Consider the following 23,442-nt stretch of genomic DNA (forward strand, 5'->3'; position numbering starts at 1 on the left):
ACAAGCTGGGCTCCAGATCAGTTCCCTACAGAAGTTAAGAGAGGCAAACAAAAGGTTATGAAAGGTTTCTGTGCTTAAAACCTTACATGTCCTGCTGTACAATATTCTTAATTCATTTTATTGGTAAGTTTTTAACCTTATTTTCTCAACCACTTTCCACTCAAAGATCCCCTCAGTCACACATACCTTCCACTCTTGTCACCATGATAATGGAGAAGAAAACTGAAGGGAAAACCCTGAAATCAGTTTTTTTATATTCAATACATGGCAGACTCCATGGATAAAGTAGTCTCCCCTCTGAAAATACCAGTGAAGTCAAGTTACTGGAAATAAACATCCTTCTTAGAGATACTAAGCAAAAATTTAAATTTGCATTTATTCATTCCAAACTTGAAGACAATGCAAGAATATTAATGACAATAGTTTGCTTAGTACTGCCAACTTAATTTTTAAGAATAAAGCCTAAAAATTAAGTGTTACACTACAAAATGATCACATCGTTAGCTTAGCAAAACTAAAATTTCTATCACCCCGTCCCCTACAAATGAAATGTATTTCAGGGAGGGGAGAGAGAGGAGGAGAACAAATTTGAAAGAATGAATTATTAGTAGTTGGAGAAAATGTTTTGTTTTGTTTTAAACAAAGACAAAGCAAATGTAATATACAGGAAAACTGTTGGGGTTTCTGAGGCATTTGTTTTCCTTCTTGATACTTAAAACATCTTGGTTTCCTGCTCCAATCTGGTACATAACCCTACCCCGCCACACTAAGCAATTCCAGGTGGAAGAGATTTTAGAGCTTGACATCGGCTCTTCCACAGTTAGCCCATCTGCAAGTCGTCAAGCCTCCATGCAATTAACTGTCTTATTTACAGCTGTAATGAAGCAAAACTCAAGGATTTAGCAAGTATTGCTGATCTGTGTCTGCCTCTTCCTTGCACTTGCTTCCAAAGACTGCTTTGTTTTGATTAAAAAAATGCAAAAACATCTGCTGTTTGTCCAAATTAACTTAAAATAATTACTTTTAATTTAGATAAAGGATGTATTTTCTTTCAGTTTCAAGGTTTTACATGGTTCTGCTGCCTACTCACTTGCCAATGGCTAGTACATGTATAACAGTGCAGTGGAATCAAGTAGATTGGCCAAGTTTCAAGCTCTGATCCAAGGTCAATGATACATTTTTTGGCAGTACTGCTTGAGAGAAATGTCTCCTTGTGACTTTTTAAATGCCTGATATGCAAAGACAGCAGAAAAGATCATCAGAGTAACTTTGTCAAAAAGGAGGCAAGTGGGATGTGTAAAGAGAAACAAAAACTTTCCAAAAACACTTAGTTCCCATTAACTTGATTTAAGATAAAGGAAAATATTGCTCTAAGTCTTAATAAATTGGGCTGGGAGTGGAGAAATACAGGTTACTAATTAAGGAATTACCATAAAAATACTTTAAGATAATTTAGAATTTTTAGGAGATTCCATTTAAAAAACCAAGGCCAAGCATTCTAGGAAGCCAAAAACAAATATTCAAGTATACTCTATTAAGACGTTTTAAACAGAAATAACATAAGTTGTGAAGGCAGAATTCATATGATGCCAAAATTCTTTAAACACATAAAAACATGTTTTCTTTTTCCTTTTTACACATATAATGCAGAGAAAGAGGACTTTATACTAGTTCACTCACAAAGAAACAAAAAGAAACAAAAACAACTAACCGAACCATCGAAGACACTATCATAAATATTCTCGGTTCCACATGTAGGGCATGGGCATTTGAACCTTTCACAGTCTTTGTATTTCTCTTCATCCGTGAGGTGTGCTGGGCCACCAAGTAAAGCATCATTTTCTTCATCTTTATGATAATGATGAACTCTAAATTGGGTGGGGTCAAGTCCTATTAATGTCAAAGAAAAAATAAATTCAGAAAGGTACAATTATTGGAATTCCCTTCTCCTAAAAATACTACAAAGAAATCACAAGAGTTGTTTCAAATTCATGAAATACATACACAACCATTTGAACTCAAGATAGAGGCTCATATCACCAAGACAAATGACTTCTTTTTTTTAAGGAAATTATAAACAAAACAAAATGCATCAAAACAATGCAGAAACATGCTACTGGACATGTGCATTTGGAAACTACTACTTCTATAGGATGGTTTTACTATTTTCTTAAAGTTACAGCGAAAATCTCCCCAAAAATGCACTCTTAAAATCTCCAAAATCAAAGTATTACCATCAAAACTGAAAACAGAGAATAAAAATCCCATTAAGGAAAACAAGTTCACTGTTATTACAACTCCTTCAAGTACAGACACAACTGCTAACCCTGATTTCAATGCGGTGGTCAATTCCATCTTGGCTCAGTAGCTAACAGCATGGAGGTTGCTATCTAATTCAGTGGTTAAAATTCAGTAGCAGCATCTGTCAAAATGCAACACTGGTTTTTACTGTTCTGAATTCAGAAATTCAAAATACGTGCAAAAACCATGATCTACAAATTCTATAGGCCAAAATGTCCCTTGACAATCCTGAAGCCAAATATACCTTCTATATTTCAATCAAAACAACACGAGAAATCAATTGATGCATAGTTTACACTATCTTGTTTCCCCAAACTATTTAAGAAAAGGAAAGATTTTAAGGCCAACCAATTTAACTTACCCTTGACTAAAGCATATATGTCAAAATCTACTATATGAATTTATACTTAAAGATAATTATTCCACTCTTTATCTTATTTTCTTAAAAGCATTCCTTAGCCATCCCTAAGAATTCTAGGCATTTTTTGGTTAGAAATATAAATAAAGCTATCATATTTATTTTAGTATAAAGGTAAATAAGTAATGTAAAAGTCACTGAGCATAAAAGTTCAAATACTAAAAATATCTAAAAATTGTTTTATCTCTATCAACAGCTTGCATAGTTAGATAATCTAACAGATGTATTTAGAATTCAGTGACAAGATTCTAAATCCTAGCTGGTCAACTGTGAAGTGACATCTCATAAAAGACTTAGGGTTGACTCTGGCAGTGGAAAGGTGCTGAAAAAAGAATGAAAAGGGAAAAAAAAACCACTGGGGAGTTGGCTGGCAGAGTTGGAAAGAAAAGCATAGCTTTGTGATTAAAAAAGAAAAAGTGAAAAGATTCTTGAGTATTGGTTTTCTCACCTGCAAAATGGAGCTACTATGCACTTTTAAAGTTTAAACCAGACATTAGAGGACAAATCATTTTCAATGATGCTGATCATGTAAAAAGCACTCAACAAATGCCACATGAATGAAAAAATAAAATAGTGAGTGAACATTATTTATCCATCATTTAATATTCATTCAAAATTATACATTTTGAAAAATACATGAAATGCACGTTCATGTTGCAGCCAAGTTAATAGCTGCTCTTTGTAGTAATTAAAGTGAGTATTTCCCAACATGATAGTGTATAATAAAAACAAAGACTACACATTCAAAACAAATTGAAAACCTGTTCTTGGTTAGTGATATAAATTACTGTAACATAGATCACATGGCTCACTAGCCACATGACCCCAAGGCTCACTATACATTTTTATTTTACGAGTTACCTATAGCTTAAGAGAAACAGCAAGTTAGTTAAGTGTGGGGGGATATATATCCTCTCATTTAAAGACAAGGACAGACAGAGGAATGGAGTGAGAGAAACCATGCCCACGCCTGTGAATGGTGCCATTTCTTCTCTACAGTGAAGGGTAACTGCTGCAAATCCCTGAACCTCTAGTTGTGAATCCAACTGTATTCACATGTCTTGCTTTATTCAGGATTATGAGAAAGCAGCTCCGATTTTTCTCTGATGGTATGATTATTCCATCAGTTTCCCAGGCCAATACTCTTCAAAGAGTATGGAAAAAAAAATAAGCAAGGGTTTTCTGAAAGACAAGCTTCTTTCACAACCTAAATATCAAGGAACAAAACAAAGCTGGGTTTCCACACAGACAAAACTGGCTGGGCTGCAACCAGGAAGCAACGAAAGCTCTTTATAGGCCTCCCTACAAGCCATATCCACTGAGTGTACCTTAGGCAGCCTGTCCACTAACACACCACAACTGGACATGGATTGTCCTGCTACTTATGGACAAAAGCCCAACAAGTGACTGAGAGTTATAAAAATTACCAGGCCTCATGAAACGTCTACTTTAAATGTCCATTCCCACAAACCACCCTTATCTGCCCAGGGCAATCACAAAACCAACTGGTCCAGCTAATTACTTCAGATTTATTCACAAGCTGATTTTTTTTTCAAGAAAAGGGACTTCATCTCAGCACTTTTGGCCATAAGTCAAAATGACTTATTTTTAAAATATAAAATAGGGAGAAGACATTGTAATAACCTTAAAATATTAGGTATATAACAACCCTTGTACAAGTTACTTGGATATAAAAATACCACAAAGAAGTGATTTTCTTGGAAGGACAATTTTAAGTTCAACAGGCAAATCACAGAGGGCTAAGTTAAATCTTTTTACGAAAACATATTAAGTAGTCATGTTAAAAATATGGATCATTACTGCTGGAATCCTTTTTTAAGGTTAAAATTCACGTTTAAACCCGCAACTTATTCAACATAGAAGTTAATTTTTCCAAATCTGCACAAAACTGGCAATAAACAGCTTATTTCGAAGTTTCAGGAAACTTAAAAGTTTTACTACTTATACCATAAATCATTAAGCCTGGAGTGAAACAGGGAAAAAGTGTCTAGTGCTGCCACCTAGAGGTAGATTCAGAATTTTAAAATGTGCAAAATAGAACTACTACATAGAACTCCATTTGTAGTAACTGTCCCTCCAAAATGAAACATTATTGTCAGAAATGACATTAAAGCAAACTCTTTATGATCACAGTTGCCATATGTGCATATACACTGTATAACCAATATTAAACTTCACACTATGCAGTAAGTAATCACAGTAGTCTTTGAGCAACCAAGAGATACAAAACTGAATTCCAAATTCCTTATCTCTTCTATGCAGAGCTTTCCCAAACTGTCTTAAAGAAACAGACTTTATGTTCCAGTTGAGAAAAAGAACTTCTACTAGACTAGCTTTTGACAGATAACTTTAACCATTTGGTCCGGCACAGAATAAAAGAAGGAGCAGCCTACTTGCGCTTGGCACCAGTTATGCGGGGGAAGAGCAATCATGGAAATGATGTGTGCTTTAATTCAACCCTGTGACTTGTAGTGATCCAGTCACACCATTTTTCTTGGGCTGCAATGGGGGTGTGGGGGAGGGCGACAACAACGAGACAGGACAGAGGCACAGTGGAATGAAATTAAAATGCTGTCATTTATAATTAGAAAATTTATAGGATCTCACATTTTGGCAACAGGATCAAAGCTCTCATATTTCAAGAGTATTTATAGAAAGTAACATCATGAGCATTGGACGGGATGAGTTCAGGAGCGGTTTTTTACTCAAGATTGCCACATTCTTATCACATATACCTCCAACGTAACATATAGAACAGGATTATTTTTTCTACCATTGTATTTTTTAACAATTGTAAACTATTTATTTGTTTTTAGAATGTTCACTCGTCCCCATTCTCAAGGAGTATTTAAAATGCTCCAAACTCAGGGTGTTAGGTTTGGAGGCTGATATATTTGACTAAATAATCATCTTCCAAAAGACAAGGTCATTATTACTGCAACTGCAAATAACTACAGTAAAGTCAATTACATATGTTCATACAACTATAGGGAAGCAGGAAAAATCCATCTGAATAAAATTCCAAATGAGTAGAGTAACTGGTATTCACAAGTATACCTTAAACGAATCACTTAAAATACTAGGGTAGCTAATTAACGAAATCCTAATGTGAATTTTTTTTTCTAAAGTTTTTTTCTAGGAAACGAATCTTTTCCATGAATCCATGCCTTCATATATGTGGACTTCCTAGAGAACAATAAACAAACTGAAAATTTACTATGATTAAATGAACTTTTAAAAGGTGAATGCTACATCCATAAAAAGCCCTGTGTAAGAATGTTCATAGCATCTTTATTCATAATAATCATAAATTGGAAACAATCCGAGGTCCATCAACAGGAGAATGAATATCAAGCTGGTAGCATATACCATGGAATACTACTCAGCAACGAAAAAGACAATACTGATACAGGCAACAAGACGTATGAATCTCAAAAATACGCTAGGTGAAAGAAGTTGAACACAAAAAGCATATACCAGAGGAGATTATTTATGCAAAATTCTGTAACAGGCAAAACTAACATATGGTCATAAAAATCAGATGAGTGGCTCTTTTTGTGAGAGGGAGGGTATGGACTGGGGAGAGTACAAGGGAACTCTCTAGGCAATGGAAATATTCTGTGTTTTGATATACTGACTCTGTGACATGCATGGTATGTAAATTATCCTTTAGAAGAAAGCACTCCAAATAAAAAATGTTTGCAACATATATTACCAAAGAACTCATTTAGAATATATAAGGAATGCCTGCAAATCAGTAAGAAAAAGACAACTCAACAGTCAAGTAGAAAAAGACTTGAACTGACCTCTTACAAAAGGAGATATTCAAATGGTCAATAAGCATGACAACAGGAGCTCAACTGTATTAGTCATCAAAGAAATACAAATTAAAACCATAATATTATGCCACAACATGAAATGAAGAAGAGAGGAAAACACTAAGTACTGCTAAGAATGTCAGGCACTCAAATGCTGCTAGTAGCAGCTCTAAATTAGCAGAACCATGTTAGATAATTGGTAACATCTACTAATACTGAACATACATGCCTGCTATGACCAAGCCAATCTGCTCCTAAGTATATACCCAACAGAAATACATATAATTTTTCAACAGAAGATATGTACAAGAATGCCCAATATTGATAACCACCCAGAGTGGAAAGAACCCATTGGTAGGTAGTCATACAGTGTGAGATATTCATAGGAGACAGAAATGAAGTACGACCACATGGACCCATTTCACAAACAGACTGAATGAAAGTAGCCAGACATTAAGAGTAAAGACATAATTTATGCAGCATTGAAATATAAGAAAACCTCATCTATGATGCTGTAAGTCATGATAGTAATTTTCTGTTGGGGCATGGAGGATAATCTCTAGAAGGAGATAGAGGGGCGTCTGAGGATACAGTAACATACTGTTTCTTGTGCTCAGGACTGACTACACTGGTATGTGTTTCCTTTGGGAAAATTCATCAAGCTGTTCAGTTAGGTTCTTGTGAACTTTTCTGTATGTATGTTATATAAGAAATTCACATTGATTTCTCTTACCACACACAAAAATAAATTCAAAATGGATTAAAGACTTGAATAATAGAATTCCTAGGAAAAAACTAAGAACTACCATCTTTGACATTGGTTTTAGCAATATTTTTCTGGCTGTATCTTCTCAGGCAAGGGAAACAAAAGCAAAATTAAACAAATAGGGTCACATCAAATTAAAAAGCGTTTCAACAGACAAGGAAACTATCCAGAAAAGAAAAGGCATCCCACTTGGATGGGAGAAGATATCTGCAAATAATATATCTGATAAGGAGTTAATATCCAATATAGAGAAAGCTTATACAACTCAACACCAAAAAAAAAAAACAAAAAAACCCTGATTTTAAAAATGGGCAGAGAACATGAACAGACATTTCTCCAAAGAAGACAAACAGATGGCCAACAGGCACATGAAAAGATACTCAACATCACTAATCATCAGGGAAATGCAAATCAAAACCACAGTGAGATACCACCTCACACCTGTCAGAATGGCTATTATCAAAAAGACAACAAATAACTAGTGTTACCAAGGATGTAGTGTGAAGGGAACCTTTGTGCACTGTTGGTGGGATTATACATTATTACAACTACTATGGAAAACAGTATTGTGGTTTCTCAAAAAAATTAAAAATAGAACTGTCATACGATCTAGCAATTTAGCATGTGGTATTTATCAGGGGAAAAAAAAACTAACTCAAAAAGATACATGACTCAAATGCTCACTGAAGCATTATTTATAATAGTCATGATACAGACGCAATCTAAGGACCCATCAATAGACGAATGGATAAAGAAGATGTGTTGTGTGCATGTGCACATGCGTGCGCGTGCATGCGCGTACACACACAGAGGAATATTACTCAGTCATTAAAAACTGAAATTTTGCCATTTGGAACAACGTGGATGGATCTAGAGGGTACTATGCCAAGTGAAATAAGATAGAGAAAGATGAATACCACAGGATAACAATAAATGCGGACTCTAAAAACCAAAACAAAATGAAAACAAACTCACAGATACAGAGAGCAAACAGCTGCCTGTCAAAAGGGAGAGGGGGTTGGGGGATGGGCAAAACAGGCGAAGGGAATTAAGAGGTAAAACCTCCAGCAATATAATCAATAAATCATGGGGATATAATATATAACATAAGGAGTATGGTCAATAACACTGCAATAACTTTGTATGGGGACAGAGGATTATTAGATTTACCATTATGATCATCTCATAATGTATACAAATTTCAAATCACTACACAGTACACCTAAAACTAAAAAACACTATATCAACTATATTTCAACTTTAAAAAAAGAAAATTTACACACTGAAAAAGGTAGGAAAACTGAATACTAAGTATCTCTCATGCTATATCTCTGAGTTTGTTTCAAATTGTGTTGATTCCAATCAGACATTATGTATCTCCTCACAAATGTACAGACCATTACCTAGGAAGTTGGATTAGCAAAAATTTAAACTGAACCGAAATATGGGCAAGTCTTTAGATCTAATTACCACTTTACAAGAAACAGAGAGGACAGAGGGATGTGTTAAAGGATATCTCTAGGATGCAATCAGCAAACTCCAGAATAAGGGACATTCCATAAGACAAAAATTGCCGGTTTCTGTAACAAATAAATTGGAAGGGTCAAAAAACAAAAAAGGGATAGAGAAGGTTAACTATCATTTGGACTCTGACTGGATTCCAGTTCAAAGAAGGAGCTTCATTTTAAAGGAAAAATGCATTCACAGTACGACTGGGGAAATACATTTATTGGATATGTGATGAAAAAAAGAAATTGTGGGGGTTTTTTCCCCCTAGTGATAATGTTACACTTATGCTAAAAGGGGGGAACCTTACCTTTTCGAAATGCAAAATGAAATACCAATATTTATAGATAAAATGATACAACATCTAGAGTTCACTTCAAAAGCATCAGAGGAGGTGAAGAGGAGGAAGGTTGGCCACAGCTGCAGCACGGTTGTAGCTGGGTGGTGAGCAAATGGGAGCTCCTTACACAGACCTCTTTACTATTACACATGTTTGGAATTTTTTATATCAAAAAAATTTAAAGTACTACAAATCCAACTGAATGACAAACAATTGACTATACAAGTGGCAAGCAACTGAACCTGCTTTTCACAGAAACAACAAACCTCGCCATAAGATAAATGAGAAATGCCTGAGTATTTTAAAAGAAATAATATCCAAACCTTTGGGTTAAGGAAACTCCCAAGAGTTTCACTGTCTTGCAAAAGATAACTCCTGCAATCATGATGGAGAAAAAAAATCCTGGTAGACAGGATTGTTTTTAATGCCCTTGATGATAGCCCTGAACGTGAATTTTAACTTAATGAGACCTGTACCTCTAAGCAAGAAAAAAACTTGGGAAGTATCTTCTTTCCTATTTTTAGATGTGAGAAAACACAGTAACTTTATGCTGAAAAAATATTTGGAAAATAACACAAAGGAATAGATCAAGAAAAGATTTTGCTTCTCTTACAGCAAAACCCTCTTCTCTCTATCTACATTGGTAGATATGGGGTGGGGGGTGATGTGCAGAGTCAGGCTACAGGTTCCTAAACACCCACCTTTTTACAAGTGAGTTAGTAACTGCTTAACCATTTTTTCCCATCTGATTTTTTTTAATTAATTTATTTTAATTGGAGGCTAATTATTTTACAATATTGTAGTGGTTTTGCCATACATTGACATGAATCAGCCAGGGGTGTACATGTGGTCCCCCATCCCGAACCCCCCTCCCACATCCCTCCCCATCACATCCCTCAGGATCATCCCAGTGCACCGGCCCTGAGCACCCAACCTGGACTGGCGATCTGTTTCTCATATGAAAATATACATGTTTCAATGCTATTCCCATCTGATTTTATAAAAACTGTCTTACTTTAGTTATAAGAATATTTATATTTTTTTCAACAACGGAGGAACCTAAAACTCATCATCTTTACACTTTTCTGAATTATCCGTATGTATACATTTTACATAGTTTAAGTATCTCTGCACAATGCTGTACTCAGCTCTTTTTCATTTTATTATGTCTTACTCATTTTTCTATAGGTTACAGTCTTGGTGTCATTTTAGTATGTTTAATATGATGATCTTTACAATCTTGATCTATAATTAATAATACAGTATCACATACTTAAAAAGTTGCTGCAAATAGATCTTAAGCATTCTTACCACACCACCCCTGCCCCACAGAAGGGTTAGGTGATGATTATGTTAATTATCTTGATCTTGGTAAACATTCTACAATGTAAACATACATCTAGTCATTACACTGTACACTTTAAATACATACAATTATATTTTCCAATTACTCCTCAATGAGTTAAATTTTTAAAAATGGATCAAACTTAAATAATTTGAGAAATCTCCATTTTCCTTTGGAAACTCCAAGCCTTACAAAGTCAAGAGTAAGAAAACACTACTCCTAGCAATTCCTCTCAGCATGCTCTGGTGTGGCTCTAAGTTCTTAGAGGTATGCCTGAGTCAGGTAAACAGTGCCACTGCAGGCCCTTGGCACAGTGAACCCAGGTCACAGGGACAAGCACTGTGCGCTCACCTGATAAAGACTGAGGTGCAATGCAGTGCAACGAATACCCTTTGTGAGACTCTGTGAACTCCCTCATGTGCCCTGAAGAGCAGCTGGGATGGCCTAGAAGTCAGGGCTCTGCTGCTCATCAATGGGCTGGAAGCACAGACACACAGATAGCCACTCCCAACTCCACACGCACACTGCATACCCATAGTGCCTCAAACATCTCCACTTTTATAAATTCTTCCTGGGTGGCCCCAGCTAGAAGTGGTCTCTGCTTCTTCCGAAACGCTGAAAAATCCTATATTTTGCCTCTTTTGGGATACGTACTTGTGCTGGCCCTAGATTTTCCCACAAGAGGGGAATTGACTCAACAGGCTGGGCTGTTAATTGAAGAGCCTCAGCCAACTCAACTTTGTACCCTTCACAGCACCCATTACTCAGGTCTTCAACATTCATCTGTTCCATGGATGCATAAGAAAGCCAGGAGCATGAGCCATTTGGTGACATGCTTGGATTGGCACCCAGCCTGGAAGAGGGGTTTCTTATCTGCTGAGAAGACTTACTATCCTACATTGCATTTGGTATAATCTTATGTTTTAAATTTTATTATAAATTATATCATATTAAATATTTAAGGTTTGGAAATGATGGCCATGTATGTACATTCTTCTGAGAGCTTAATCATGAAAAAAGGCAGTCTTCATTGATCAACAAAGCAATGTCTGAGGCACCTGCTGGTGGCAACATTCCACTGCCACCACCACCTTTATATGTATATCTCTCCGGGTCTACCAAAGGCACACCCATACATGGCATGGCCCCCAATGGCATTTCATTTCTTAGAAAATGCCACTGAACTCTGTGTATTGACAGAAACCACCTTCTGTAAGGTGGCATGGCCATTTTAGAAAAAGAGGCATTTTTACTTTCCAATTTAACTCAGGAACACACTGGCTTAAGTGTGTTACCTTGTTTTAAGCACTACTTTCAGAGATTAAATTTTAAATTCTCATGTTCTTCAAACATCAGTAATTTCTCAGGACCAATGAAAAAACAGCCCTGATAGCCAAATGCCTGAAATTTTATAACTGATCGTGAAGAAATGTACTTGAAAGCTATTGTACAAAATCATTCCTCATCAGAGTAAAGATACTATATAATTTTAAGTATTGTCATGCATTAAATATAAATTTATTAAAAGATGAACTTCAAGAATGAACTGTAGAATGTTCTCATCCCCAGCCTGTTTTGCTAGGTACAGAAGACTATTTGGATGTTGGAGCATACTGTGAATATTTCATCCACAGAATATAGAGAGCTTTCATTAGAACAAGAGAGAAAAAACCTATAGTCTAGAGAACAAAAGCTAAGAGTTCCAAGTTTTAGTGGCCATGTTTCCCATAGGGCTATTGTATAAGAAGAGTAATACTATATTTTTTTTCTATTCACAGATGGAAAAGAGTAAAATTTAGCTTTATTTAAGCCCAATAGCAATAATCTTACATGGGTTTCAGAAAAATGATACACATTTTACTGTGGGATAATGAGGACCATTAGTTATTAGGGAGAACAAATTATTCTCTTTCAATTCAACGGACTTATTCATTCACTCATTTAATAGACTATCCTCTCTCCCTTTCACTGAAACGACCTTCCTATATAGAACACCTGGCCATGCAACATGCCACCAGACAGACTTCAGGAGGTATTCTGGCAGGGAGAAATAGTCAGAGAATTTCCAAAGTGAAGCCACAGGATAAAACCAACACTTGATGCGTGCCTTTCATTTCGAGGAAAGCAGTATAAAAGCAACAGAAAAAGAGGTAGTTGAAAAATATAGTTGCTCTCCACAAAGGAGTCTTAAAAATAAAAAATCATGAACTTAATAATTTTCCTAAATGAAATTATGCCATTATTCCTGATTTCTTTATACTAGCTAAAAGGACAAAGTAGCAAACTTCACTGAAGTTTCAACACTGTAATACGTTTCATTAGTCAAAGATAAAAACTACATTAAAAGCAAGAGAATTATTTTATGTCTGTGATTAGACGGTTGGAGGGCTTGTATTTTATGTGTACATTTGCAGACTTCAACTTATTTAACAGTGTCAGTTCACTAACTGCAGTTTTTTTTAATATAAAGAAAACAGATTTAGAACTTTAAAAACAAATTACAGTAATTTTACGCCTATAGCTTGCACCTCTTAGAAACCAGGCACCCCCTAACACTCCCCTTCCTTTCCCACCGCTTCCCTATCTCCTACCTCCTCCTCTAAAACCACAGGCTAAGTGAGAACTGATAACAGGGGCCTCAAATCCCCTAGTGAAGAACAGCCACCCTAATTTTCCCTTGGGGTGGAGGAACAAAGGATGCAGATCAAAATGCAGCTCCTGAAAAGGGCAGGGGGCAGATGCTTACACAGATCTGCCCAGCCAGCTTCCACATTTTCTACACATCTTCATGGTGACTGGCACTTGCTGTTCTGCACTTCATTACTGTGGACCCTCTTACGAGCAAAGAAGTAAAGATAAAAGACTGGGAGATTTACTACAAATGCAGATAAGTATGTGGATACTGCTGGTGATGCCGGGGCTGCGGTAGGAGGAGGCAGACTGCACAATGATGACAACTTCACATGTCTTCGGCATAAAAACTGCTGTCAAGTAGCAGAAGATAAAGACGAGAAAAAGATAAAAAGGGGAGCAGCCACAGCTCCTTCAGGGTGAGAGACACAGGCCCTTCAGCAGCTCTAAGCAGCTACCCAGAAATGGGAGCTTTCAGGCGATGGGGGTAGGAGAGGGGCAATGTGCACAGGGTCACATGGTCCCTTTGGTAGACTGAGGGTGCTAAGTAACACCAAGAACGCTCTGAAGATGGAGCTCCCCAGCCTACCAGCTTTGAAAATAATACGTGAAAACTGGATTCATAAGACAGCCACAATGATGAGCAAGTTTGTCTTTAAGCAGCCACAATGTGCCTATGATTTAATGGATATGAAAAGGATCTTAAATACAACCCTGGAACTAACAAAATCAGTCTGGTCTGCTCCTTGTACAGTCAGTCTTGAGATATCCAAGTGGACATCGGCCTGTCTACCAACTAGGATCCACCACCTTCTATTCTAGGGCTCTTCTGCTGAAATACAAGGCTCCACCCTTATCGGTTAAATGTCAGTTGAGAGATGAGGCCTGTTTCATCTACCTCTCCTCAGCTCTAGGCCACCAGAAAATTCAGTACTAAGGAACGAAAGGGCAACAGTTAACCTTTGGATCGGGTTCTTGATCCAAACTAAAACCAGGAAGATCTACTCTAAAAAACAAGTGCTTTGTTCAGGGGTTTATCAGTGGGGAGAAGAGGAAGCATGAAGAGGATGAAGCTCCCAGGTCTTCGCATCCACACCATGCCACTCCTGGTTGAGGGCGTGGGTCACAGCCTCTCAAAGGTAAGAAGTGGTGGTGGTACAAGTACAAGCTTTGGAGTCACACAGAGCTGACTCCCAATCCAAGCACAGTCAGCCGCTTACTAGCGATGTGACAAGACCGAGTTAGTTATCTCTCTAAGCCTCAGCTTTCTTCTCTGTAAAATGGAGGAGATACAACATAGCCTCATGGGGTTACTGAAAGGATTAAATGAGATAACATATGCAAAGGACTTATTACAATTTCCGATAGAGTAAGCACTCAAGGCGGAGGAGAGAAAAAAAAAGAAGGAAGCTCAAAAATATTGTGCACTTACGCTCCCTCCTCCCAGCTGAGGATCTATAAACATCATCAAATACAACTCAACTTTGAGAATACATTATATGATGATTTGGGTAGCAGAATTTTATCTTCCTAATTATGTTTTGCTTAGGCAAATGTCAAAAATGAGTTTCCACTTCCAGAGCAGACACTAATGGGAGAGTGGAGAGAAGGAGGTGCGGGGGGCGAAGGGGGCATGCTGGCGGGGAGGAGCCCAGAAACACATTCACCAAGAGCAGTGTGGAAAGTATGTGACTTGATGATTCATCTGTCCAATCTCAGTCCATAAACACACACCAAGAGATAACTGCATGCAAATCTGATGGACTAGAGGAGTCTGGACATATTTCTGCACAGGCCTGACAGTGAGTGGGTCGTGGCCAAGATCAGGCACTACCCCTGCCCAGGCCTTGGCGGAGCATCTCAAGTGCATCTCTAATGGCTCCTTCAGCACAACTCTAGTTTATGACTCCAGAGACCAAGGCTGACATCAAGCTTCAGAGGTTTGTGAAAGCCAGAGTTCATGAACAACAGAACCAGAGTTTGAACCCAGATCCCTATGATGTCAAAGCCTGTGTCTTAAGCCAGACATTTCAGTGAGAGGAGGGGGAGAATTTTCCATGAAGCAGGGACAGATTAAGGAATGCCATATTTAGAGGACAAAATAAGTTGAGCTAGAAATAAAGGTTGGAGCTAGAAAAGTTAGTCTATAACTGCCCAGGTCACAGCCTGTAAGATGTCAGTGGCAACTGGACTTACAGATAGTGAGGAGCTAGCCAGGGACTTTATTAGGCAGTTATTCTAAAAATATTCTTCGTTGTGTACAATAACATAGAGAGCAGACCTTAAAGTAATGTAACTCTCAATATGCCGGTCATCTAGAAATGTGATCAGGGCTGGTTATGAAATACATTTCCAAGCAAGAGATGACAATCTGATGACCGGGCAAAAAGTCAAAGAAAGAATGAGCTGTCAGGGTCGGATGGAACCTCCAGAGATGATGAGAAATTAGGTATCAACTAATTCCTAGAAAATGATGAGTCCAGTCTTAGAAAAATTTTAAAAAGCAACGGCAGGATATTCAAAGGGAATCAAATACAAGTTAAACATCTTAATGTTAAAAAAAGTTGTGCATTCTCACTCCATGTGAAAACACATTTAGAATCTGAGACAAGAGGAAACAATCATCAAGATACAATAAATCTTATTAAGGAAAGTTCACTGATTAAAGTGACAATGATGTAAGCTCAGAGACTAGGAGATGCCTAAAACCTTTTCGTAGCCTTTCTTTTGCCTCCTCTCTCTCCCCTCAGCATCTGCTGAGTGCAGGCACGGAAGCAGGCATGTGCCTACATAGGTAGCAAGTCTGTGGGGTCGACAGTCTAGGAGGGGAGATAGACATTAACCAAACAATGACAAAAACAAATGCCCAACTGCAAATGAAGAAGTGCTCAACGCGGTACCATGCCTCTAAACAGGGCTCCTGACAGGTAAGGGAGGACCGTATGGTCTGCTATCATCAGGTGCTGAAATAAGGGAGCTCGGGACGCTTACCTAACCACGATGCAATGAGGATAGCATCAATTCCATCTATTGGCTCACATATTCGAGCCACGACTGGGTGGATCTGCTGCGCTAGGTAGTACTGGGTGTCAATCCTTAAATTGTCCTGTTTCTGCAGCTGCTCGGGTGCATAGGCCCTCTGACCCGCAGTGAGGTTTGAACCATCCTATAAGAGGACACAGTACAGGGAAAGTTGTGAGAAATCATACATACTTGGCCAAAGACAGGGACAATTCAAATTTTATATATTCAATTCCAAAGCCCAAGAAGTCCTTTTGACCTGTTAGTGGTCATAAGCATCTAACGGGAGGAAGATCAAGGAGAACGACTCACCCACTGTCCAGGAATGTAAATCCAGCATGTGTTGTGTTCTATTTTTTGTTGAAATATGAAACCAACAAGAAGGCATGACTAGATTAAATAATTCCACCTGCCATATCACAGAAACACACAGGGAAGACTCGCTAACAAAGGCCTTTTAGAAGCCATGACCAAAAAATATGTGACCCTTTTATTATGTCAACGCCATAGTATCATCTTAAAGACAGGGTGTGTATGTGTATTCAACATCTCTTGATGAAAGATGTAAGTGTCACTGAGAAACAAATGAGCAAGGGGAAAAGACAAGAGCATGAAACCCAACAGTAGTAACCTACGCACAAGATATAATGCATGCGTGTGCTCAGTGGCTTAGTCTGACTCTTTGTGACCCCATGGACTGCAGCCTACCAGGCTCCTCTGTACATGTGATTTCTCAAGCAAGAATACTGGAGTGGGTTGCCATTTCCTTCTCCAAGGGATCTTGCCGACCCAGGGATCAAACCCACGTCTCTTGCATCTCCTGCACTGGTAGATGGATTGTTTACCACCATGCCACCTGGGAAGAGTAAATTGGCCCATACACAGTCCTGTGGGTGATGTCATCACCATGTGTGAATCAAAAAGGCATCACTCCACTGGACCAACATCCAACAACTAACTCCACTCTTTCTCTTGTCTGCAGCAACAGAATTTAATGTTCAGATTCATAAATTTAACTATTCACAGGGCTCAGCTGCTCTGCAAAACTGATTACAATGTTAATCCTATTCTTTGATTCCTGCTACAATCAGTCCCTTCTCAGTTCAGCACCAAGGTCAAAGCAAAGGCCACCTTTCACATCGTTGTCTTACAACAAACTGGAGGCAATGGCCTCTTTCTCTGGCTAGGCTCCTGACAGAAACAAACTAGGATGTGTATCAACCAGCTTCTATCTATGCTAAGATATAATAAAAGAACTAGAAAGGAAGCAAACCTCAGATTATGGGGCTTCCCTGGGGGCTCTGCAGTAAAGAATCGGCCTACAATGCAGGAGATCCAGGTCCGATTCCTGCGTTGGGAAGATCCCCTGGAGGAGGGCATGGCAACCCACTTCAGTACTCTTGCCTGGAGAATCCCATGGACAGAGGAGCCTGGCAGGCTATATAGTCCACAGAGTCGCAAAGAGTCAGACACGACTGAAGTAACTGAGCATGCATGCAAACCTCAGGTTAAAAGACTTGTTTATAATTATTTTTCAGGAGTTCACCATACAGTAAGAGAATTAGGCAGAATTAATCAACTTTAATTGTTGCCGTTTTAGAAGTCTGAATTATTAGATGGGAATAAGATGTCAGTGACAAAAAGAGTATGAAAGATCCTTGAGCAGTGTCTATGCACGACAACTATATTCAGACTGCCTTTTAACAAACACAGGAAATCTGATCAATTAATAGAATCGCAATTTTTTAAAAAACTGATCTATCCTTAAGATTATAGTAATGTTGAGTTTTAAAAAATTTTAACAAAGAATAAAAACCAAATTTGTGGAGGCAAATTATTTTTTTTTAAATGGCTCTTGAGTTACTTTCCAATGTATCATTAGATATTCTCATGTAAGAAATGTCTATTAAAAAAGTTGACAAAGTTCCAAGCATATTCTCAGTTAAAGCACTTTTTAAGTATCCCCACAAAAGACTAGTTTTAACAGTCACCCAAACGTATTTCTTATTATATTTTAAAAATCTGAGCTCAAACATGACTAAATTAAAAAGAATTGGAACGATGACAGGTTTTCCTGTGTTATGCTGGGAAAACATTTAGGCTGTGACATAACATATCAAAGACCTAATTCTCAAACGTAGCAAGACCCTATGGTACATGCAAAAACATACAGCACACACCTTAACAATAGACTGAGAAGCAAGGCTGGCACCTCCCTGAACTGCCAGTGTAGTAATTTGTGAACTTTACAAAGTACATACTTCACAAGGACAACAAGATACGGTCAAATCCATTCCAAATGATGTGATCATCTTTACTAGGACACAAATGGGCAAAAAGATTTAACAGATGACAACTGGAAGCTTTGAAACAATTCTGTTAAACGCATACCTTATGAAAATTATGTCTGATGAAAGTTAAATAATTAAGGATTTAACACTTAATCAACAAGTGGAAGTTAATTTAAGATCTCTGCAAATAATTCACATTAGGTTTAATAAGACTATGAACTACAATGTAAATTATTACATACCACAAACACTACTCTCTGAACTCATTGGAATTTATAGTCTGAGTAAGTTACCAGGAGAGCACTATACTCAAAATGCAAATTTTACACAGAAGAGAAGCTGTTTCAGTTCAGTTCAGTTCAGTCGCTCAGGTGTGTCCGACTCTTTGTGACCCCATGAATCGCAGCATGCCAGGCCTCCCTGTCCATCACCAACTCCCGGAGTCTACCCAAACCCATGTTCATCGAGTCAGTGATGCCATCCAACCATCTCATCCTCTGTCATCCCCTTCTCCTCCTGCCCCCAATCCTTCCCAGCATTAGGGTCTTTTCCAATGAGTCAACTCTTCACATGAGGTGGCCAAAATACTGGAGTTTCAGCTTCAACATCAGTCCTTCCAATGAACACCCAGGACTGATCTCCTTTAGGATGGACTGGTTGGATCTCCTTGAAGTCCAAGGGACTCTCAAGAGTCTTCTCCAACACCACAGTTCAAAGACATCCATTCTTCGGCGCTCGGCTTTCTTCACCGTCCAACTCTCACATCCATACATGACTACTGGAAAAACCATAGCCTTGACTAGACGGACCTTTGTTGGCAGAGTAATGTATCTGATTTTAAATATGCTAACTAGGTTGGTCATAACCTTCCTTCCAAGGAGTAAGTGTCTTTCAATTTCATGGCTGCAATCACCATCAGCAGTGATTCTGGAGCCCAAAAATATAAAGTCTGACACTGTTTCCACTGTTTCCCCATCTATTGGCCATGAAGTGATGGGACCAGATGCCATGATCTTAGTTTTCTGCACGTTGAGCTTTAAGCCAACTTTTTCACTCTCCTCTTTCACTTTCATCAAGAGGCTCTTTAGTTCTCTTCGCTTTCTGCCATAAGGGTGGTGTCATCTGCATATCTGAGGTTATTGATATTTCTCCGGGAAATCTTGATTCCAGCTTATGCTTCTTCCAGCCCAGCGTTTCTCATGATGTACTCTGCATACAAGTTAAATAAGCAGGGTGACAATATACAGCCTTGACATACTCCTTTTCCTATTTGGAACCAGTCTGTTGTTCCATGTCCAGTTCTAACTGTTGCTTCCTGACCTGCATACAGGTTTCTCAAGAGACAGGTCAGGTGGTCTGGTATGCCCATCTCTTTCAGAATTTTCCACAGTTTGTTGTGATCCACACAGTCAAAGGCTTTGGCATAGTCAATAAAGCAGAAATACATGTTTTTCTAGAACTCTCTTGCTTTTTCGATGAGCGAGCGGATGTTGGCAATTTGATGTCTGGTTCCTCTGCCTTTTCTAAAACCAGCTTGAACATCTGGAAGTTCATGGTTCACGTATTGCTGAAGCCTGGCTTGGAGAATTTTGAGCATTACTTTACTAGCGTGTGAGATGAGTGCAATTGTGCAGTAGTTTGAGCATTCTTTGGCATTGCCTTTCTTTGGGATTGGAATGAAAACTGACCTTTTCCAGTCCTGTGGCCACTTCTAAGTTTTCCAGATTTGCTGGCATATTGAGTGCAGCACTTTCACAGCATCATCTTTCAGGATTTTAAATAGCTCAACTGGAATTCCATCACCTCCACTAGCTTTGTTCGTTAGTGATGCTTTCTAAGGCCCACTTGACTTCACATTCCAGGATATCTGGCTCTAGGTGAGTGATCAGACCATCGTGATTATCTGGGTCGTGAAGATCTTTTTTGTACAGTTCTTCTGTGTATTCTTGCCACCTCTTCTTAATATCTTCTGCTTCTGTTAGGTCCATACCATTTCTGTCCTTTATTGAGCCCATCTTTGCATGAAATGTTCCCTTGGTATCTCTAATTTTCTTGAAGAGATCTCTAGTCTTTCCCATTCTGTTGTTTTCCTCTATTTCTTTGCAATGATCGCTGAGGAAGGCTTTCTTATCTCTCCTTGCTATTCTTTGGAACTCTGCATTCAGATGGGAACATCTTTCCTTTTCTCCTTTGCTTTTCGCTTCTCTTGTTTTCCCAGGTATTTGTAAGGCCTCCTCAGACAGCCATTTTGCCGAACCTGTTTAGGAGCTATGCTATTCTGAGAGGGCACCTTTGCTTAGAGCAGTAAACAGTTCTCTTAAAAATGTGTCATGATACATTTTCAGAAACATATTCTAAAAATATGATTGTGTTAGGAAAGAGAAAGAATAATCTGAGTGCTTAAAAGCAAAAGAGGTAGGCAGCTTTGCTTAGCAAATATACTGAAAGTGGGCATGCCCCACTGCTAGGGGACAAAGGCAAATTAAAGTCCTATAGCTTTTCTTGGGATACAGTAAGAAGAATAAATCAATAAAAGAACCGTTTTTTAACAAGAAAATAAGACCCAGAACCAGTCAAACGGGAAAAGTGTTGCAAATAAAACAAACTGGATTTAGCATCAGCATTTTGAGGTTTTCTTATATCAATAAGACCCAAGAAGAAGATACTATAAGACCTAATATTTAGACATCAAGGAATATAAGCTTGACTTTTGAAATACATATATCATATGGCCATACATCTCTATTTCAGGTTTAGCCAAAACATAATTTTGACTTGATTTCATTTTTAGATGCTTTTTCAGAAAACCTATAAAATTTTTCAAAGTTATACGTTGCCATCTGCTCCTATCATTAATAATCTTAAGAGCTTTTCCATGTATATAAAGATGTAAGTGAAAAAAAAAACTAGCCTATTTACCAAAATCTTTATTTGCATAATATGAAAATTGTTTTTTTGAGATGAGACTTGTCAAAGGCAATATGCAAAGCACATTAAGGGCTTGAGCGAGTCAGACATTTATGGAAACATTTTCCTGCAGGAATTGGCTTTCTGTAACAGTTCTTAATCAAGGGTAACCCTAGGAGGGAGACAGAGTCAAGTGCTGATTCCTGTCCATGTACTTAAATCATTTGTTATGTACATCATCCACAGTTCTGAGCAGATATTATTCAGATGACTCCTACATTTTGAAAAGACTCTGATTTAAAAACACATTGATGGTAGTTTGACAAAGATCAATCATATTGCAAGGCTTATCTAATTTTTTTTACTTAATAACAAAATGTAATACTTGATTAATTAAAAAGAAACAGTCTTACTGAGATGAATTATGCCTTTTGGTAAACACACCACACCACAGTAACTGTAAAAAATTTGGATATAGGCTTTGACTCTTTTTTAAGCAGAAAGAAGGGATGCAACTCCCTCCTTTGTTTTGATTGAAGTTAAGTGCTTCCAAAAAAAAAAAAAAAACCACACACACACACAAACAAATAAACAAAAACAATTTCCCCCAAACCCAAATTCCCTTCTGATCTACCCTTTCTCCCCATCCCTAACTGTGAGAGGCATGCTACTCTCAAAAGAAACTGGTTGCTGGTTTAAAACTGTTCCAGAAGACCTAGAAGTTCCTTAGAGATGCCTCATGGAAAAGAGGGAAGGCAAGAGGTGGGTTCTAGGCCCACTCCATTCAAAACAAAGAATTAAAAAAGGGATCTTGTTAGATAATCTGTGTTTGCTTCATAAGGTATGGCTTTAGGATCTCTCACCTTTTTCCATATAAGCATGCATTTCATTTTTTTCAAGTAATTATTTGAACAGGCTAGTGAAACATGCATTTACTCTCTTATTCTACCAATATTCAGAATGGAAAATGCTGCAAAAGGAATGATAAAGGACTACTGCTGGACACATGAGCAAACTGGTATACGCTTTCATTCAAGTTCATTTCAAATTTAAACCGTAGCAACTGTTATATACCTGTCTCACCAAAGCAGTTTCACTCAACCAAAACATTGGTCTTAAAAAACAACAACAACAAAAACACTGGTCTTAAAAGTTTTATGAAAATTTTAACAAAATATGTCATACCCCTGACTAATGTTTTTAAATGCTGTAAAACCAACCAAGATTAAACCTTCTATTTATAGCATCAGTTACTTGGGTCAAATGAGACACTGTAGAGATCTGGTTTTTACTCTGGGTGTGGAAGCAGTGTAAGTCTTATTTATTATGATAGTTTTACCTGACAGATGACATAGGACACAGTATCTCCAGCTTTCACCTTTCTTCCTCCTTGAGAATTTATCCAGAGGGCAACATGTACATGAGGTAGACTTTTTTTATCAGGGTAATCCTGGGGATCCTTAGTCAATGCCTAAGAGAGACAAAGCCCCAAACTTTAAAATAAAACCCTTCACATACAGATATACACAAAACATATCTTTGCTAGAATCACATCAGCCACATAAACATAACAGAAAGCTATAGGTAGAAAATACTGCCACAGGCTCTTTAGACATTCCAGCCTCAAGGCTTCTCTCTCCTTCATGTAGTAACCAGATATAATCCTGACAAAAAAGAAATATGAGCTTTAAGGCCAAGGCACAGGATTCTTGGATATAAAAATTAAGACTATACATTCAGTCTTCTATGCAGCCTTAGAATTTCTCCTAATGTCTGCAACTCTCTCATCAAATTAACAGATTACTTAAGACGGAGGGATAACAGTTCCTCTGACCTAATGATTTGTTTCTCAGAGGTTTCTCCGCCTAAATAAATCACGAAGGCACCAGAAATCACAGGATTTACTCACACTGTCAACTTAAGTTCTCCAAAGGCAGAGTAAGTGAGTTTGTAACAGAAAAGCCCCACGAGAGCAGGAATAGGTCAGCACTGCCCATAGCTGCGATCACAGGGCTCACAACGAGTCTTGGCGTGTAGAGCAACCCAGTGTTTACAGAAGAAATTACTTCCTTCACTC

The 23,442-nt window shown here is 38.0% G+C and overlaps 1 protein-coding gene across 9 annotated transcripts in view; it reads right to left on the reverse strand.

Moving 5' to 3' along the window:
• The window catches only part of POLA1 (DNA polymerase alpha 1, catalytic subunit), a 390,759-nt gene that overhangs the window by 240,037 nt on the left and 127,280 nt on the right, over positions 1-23,442 (reverse strand). For all 9 annotated transcript variants that reach the window (XM_081567915.1, XM_081567913.1, XM_081567916.1 and 6 more), the window contains 4 exons: positions 22,705-22,836; positions 16,138-16,312; positions 1,712-1,890; positions 1-25 (listed from right to left, as the gene is read on the reverse strand). The exon at positions 1-25 is cut by the window's left edge and continues 107 nt beyond it. In XM_081567915.1, coding sequence (XP_081424041.1) covers positions 1-25; positions 1,712-1,890; positions 16,138-16,312; positions 22,705-22,836 — 511 coding nt within the window. The remainder of the gene's footprint in view (positions 26-1,711; positions 1,891-16,137; positions 16,313-22,704; positions 22,837-23,442) is intronic.

The sequence above is a fragment of the Giraffa tippelskirchi genome, chromosome X, assembly GCF_054371585.1.
Source record: "Giraffa tippelskirchi isolate mGirTip1 chromosome X, T2T-mGirTip1v1.2.pri, whole genome shotgun sequence".
Lineage (NCBI taxonomy): Eukaryota > Metazoa > Chordata > Mammalia > Artiodactyla > Giraffidae > Giraffa > Giraffa tippelskirchi.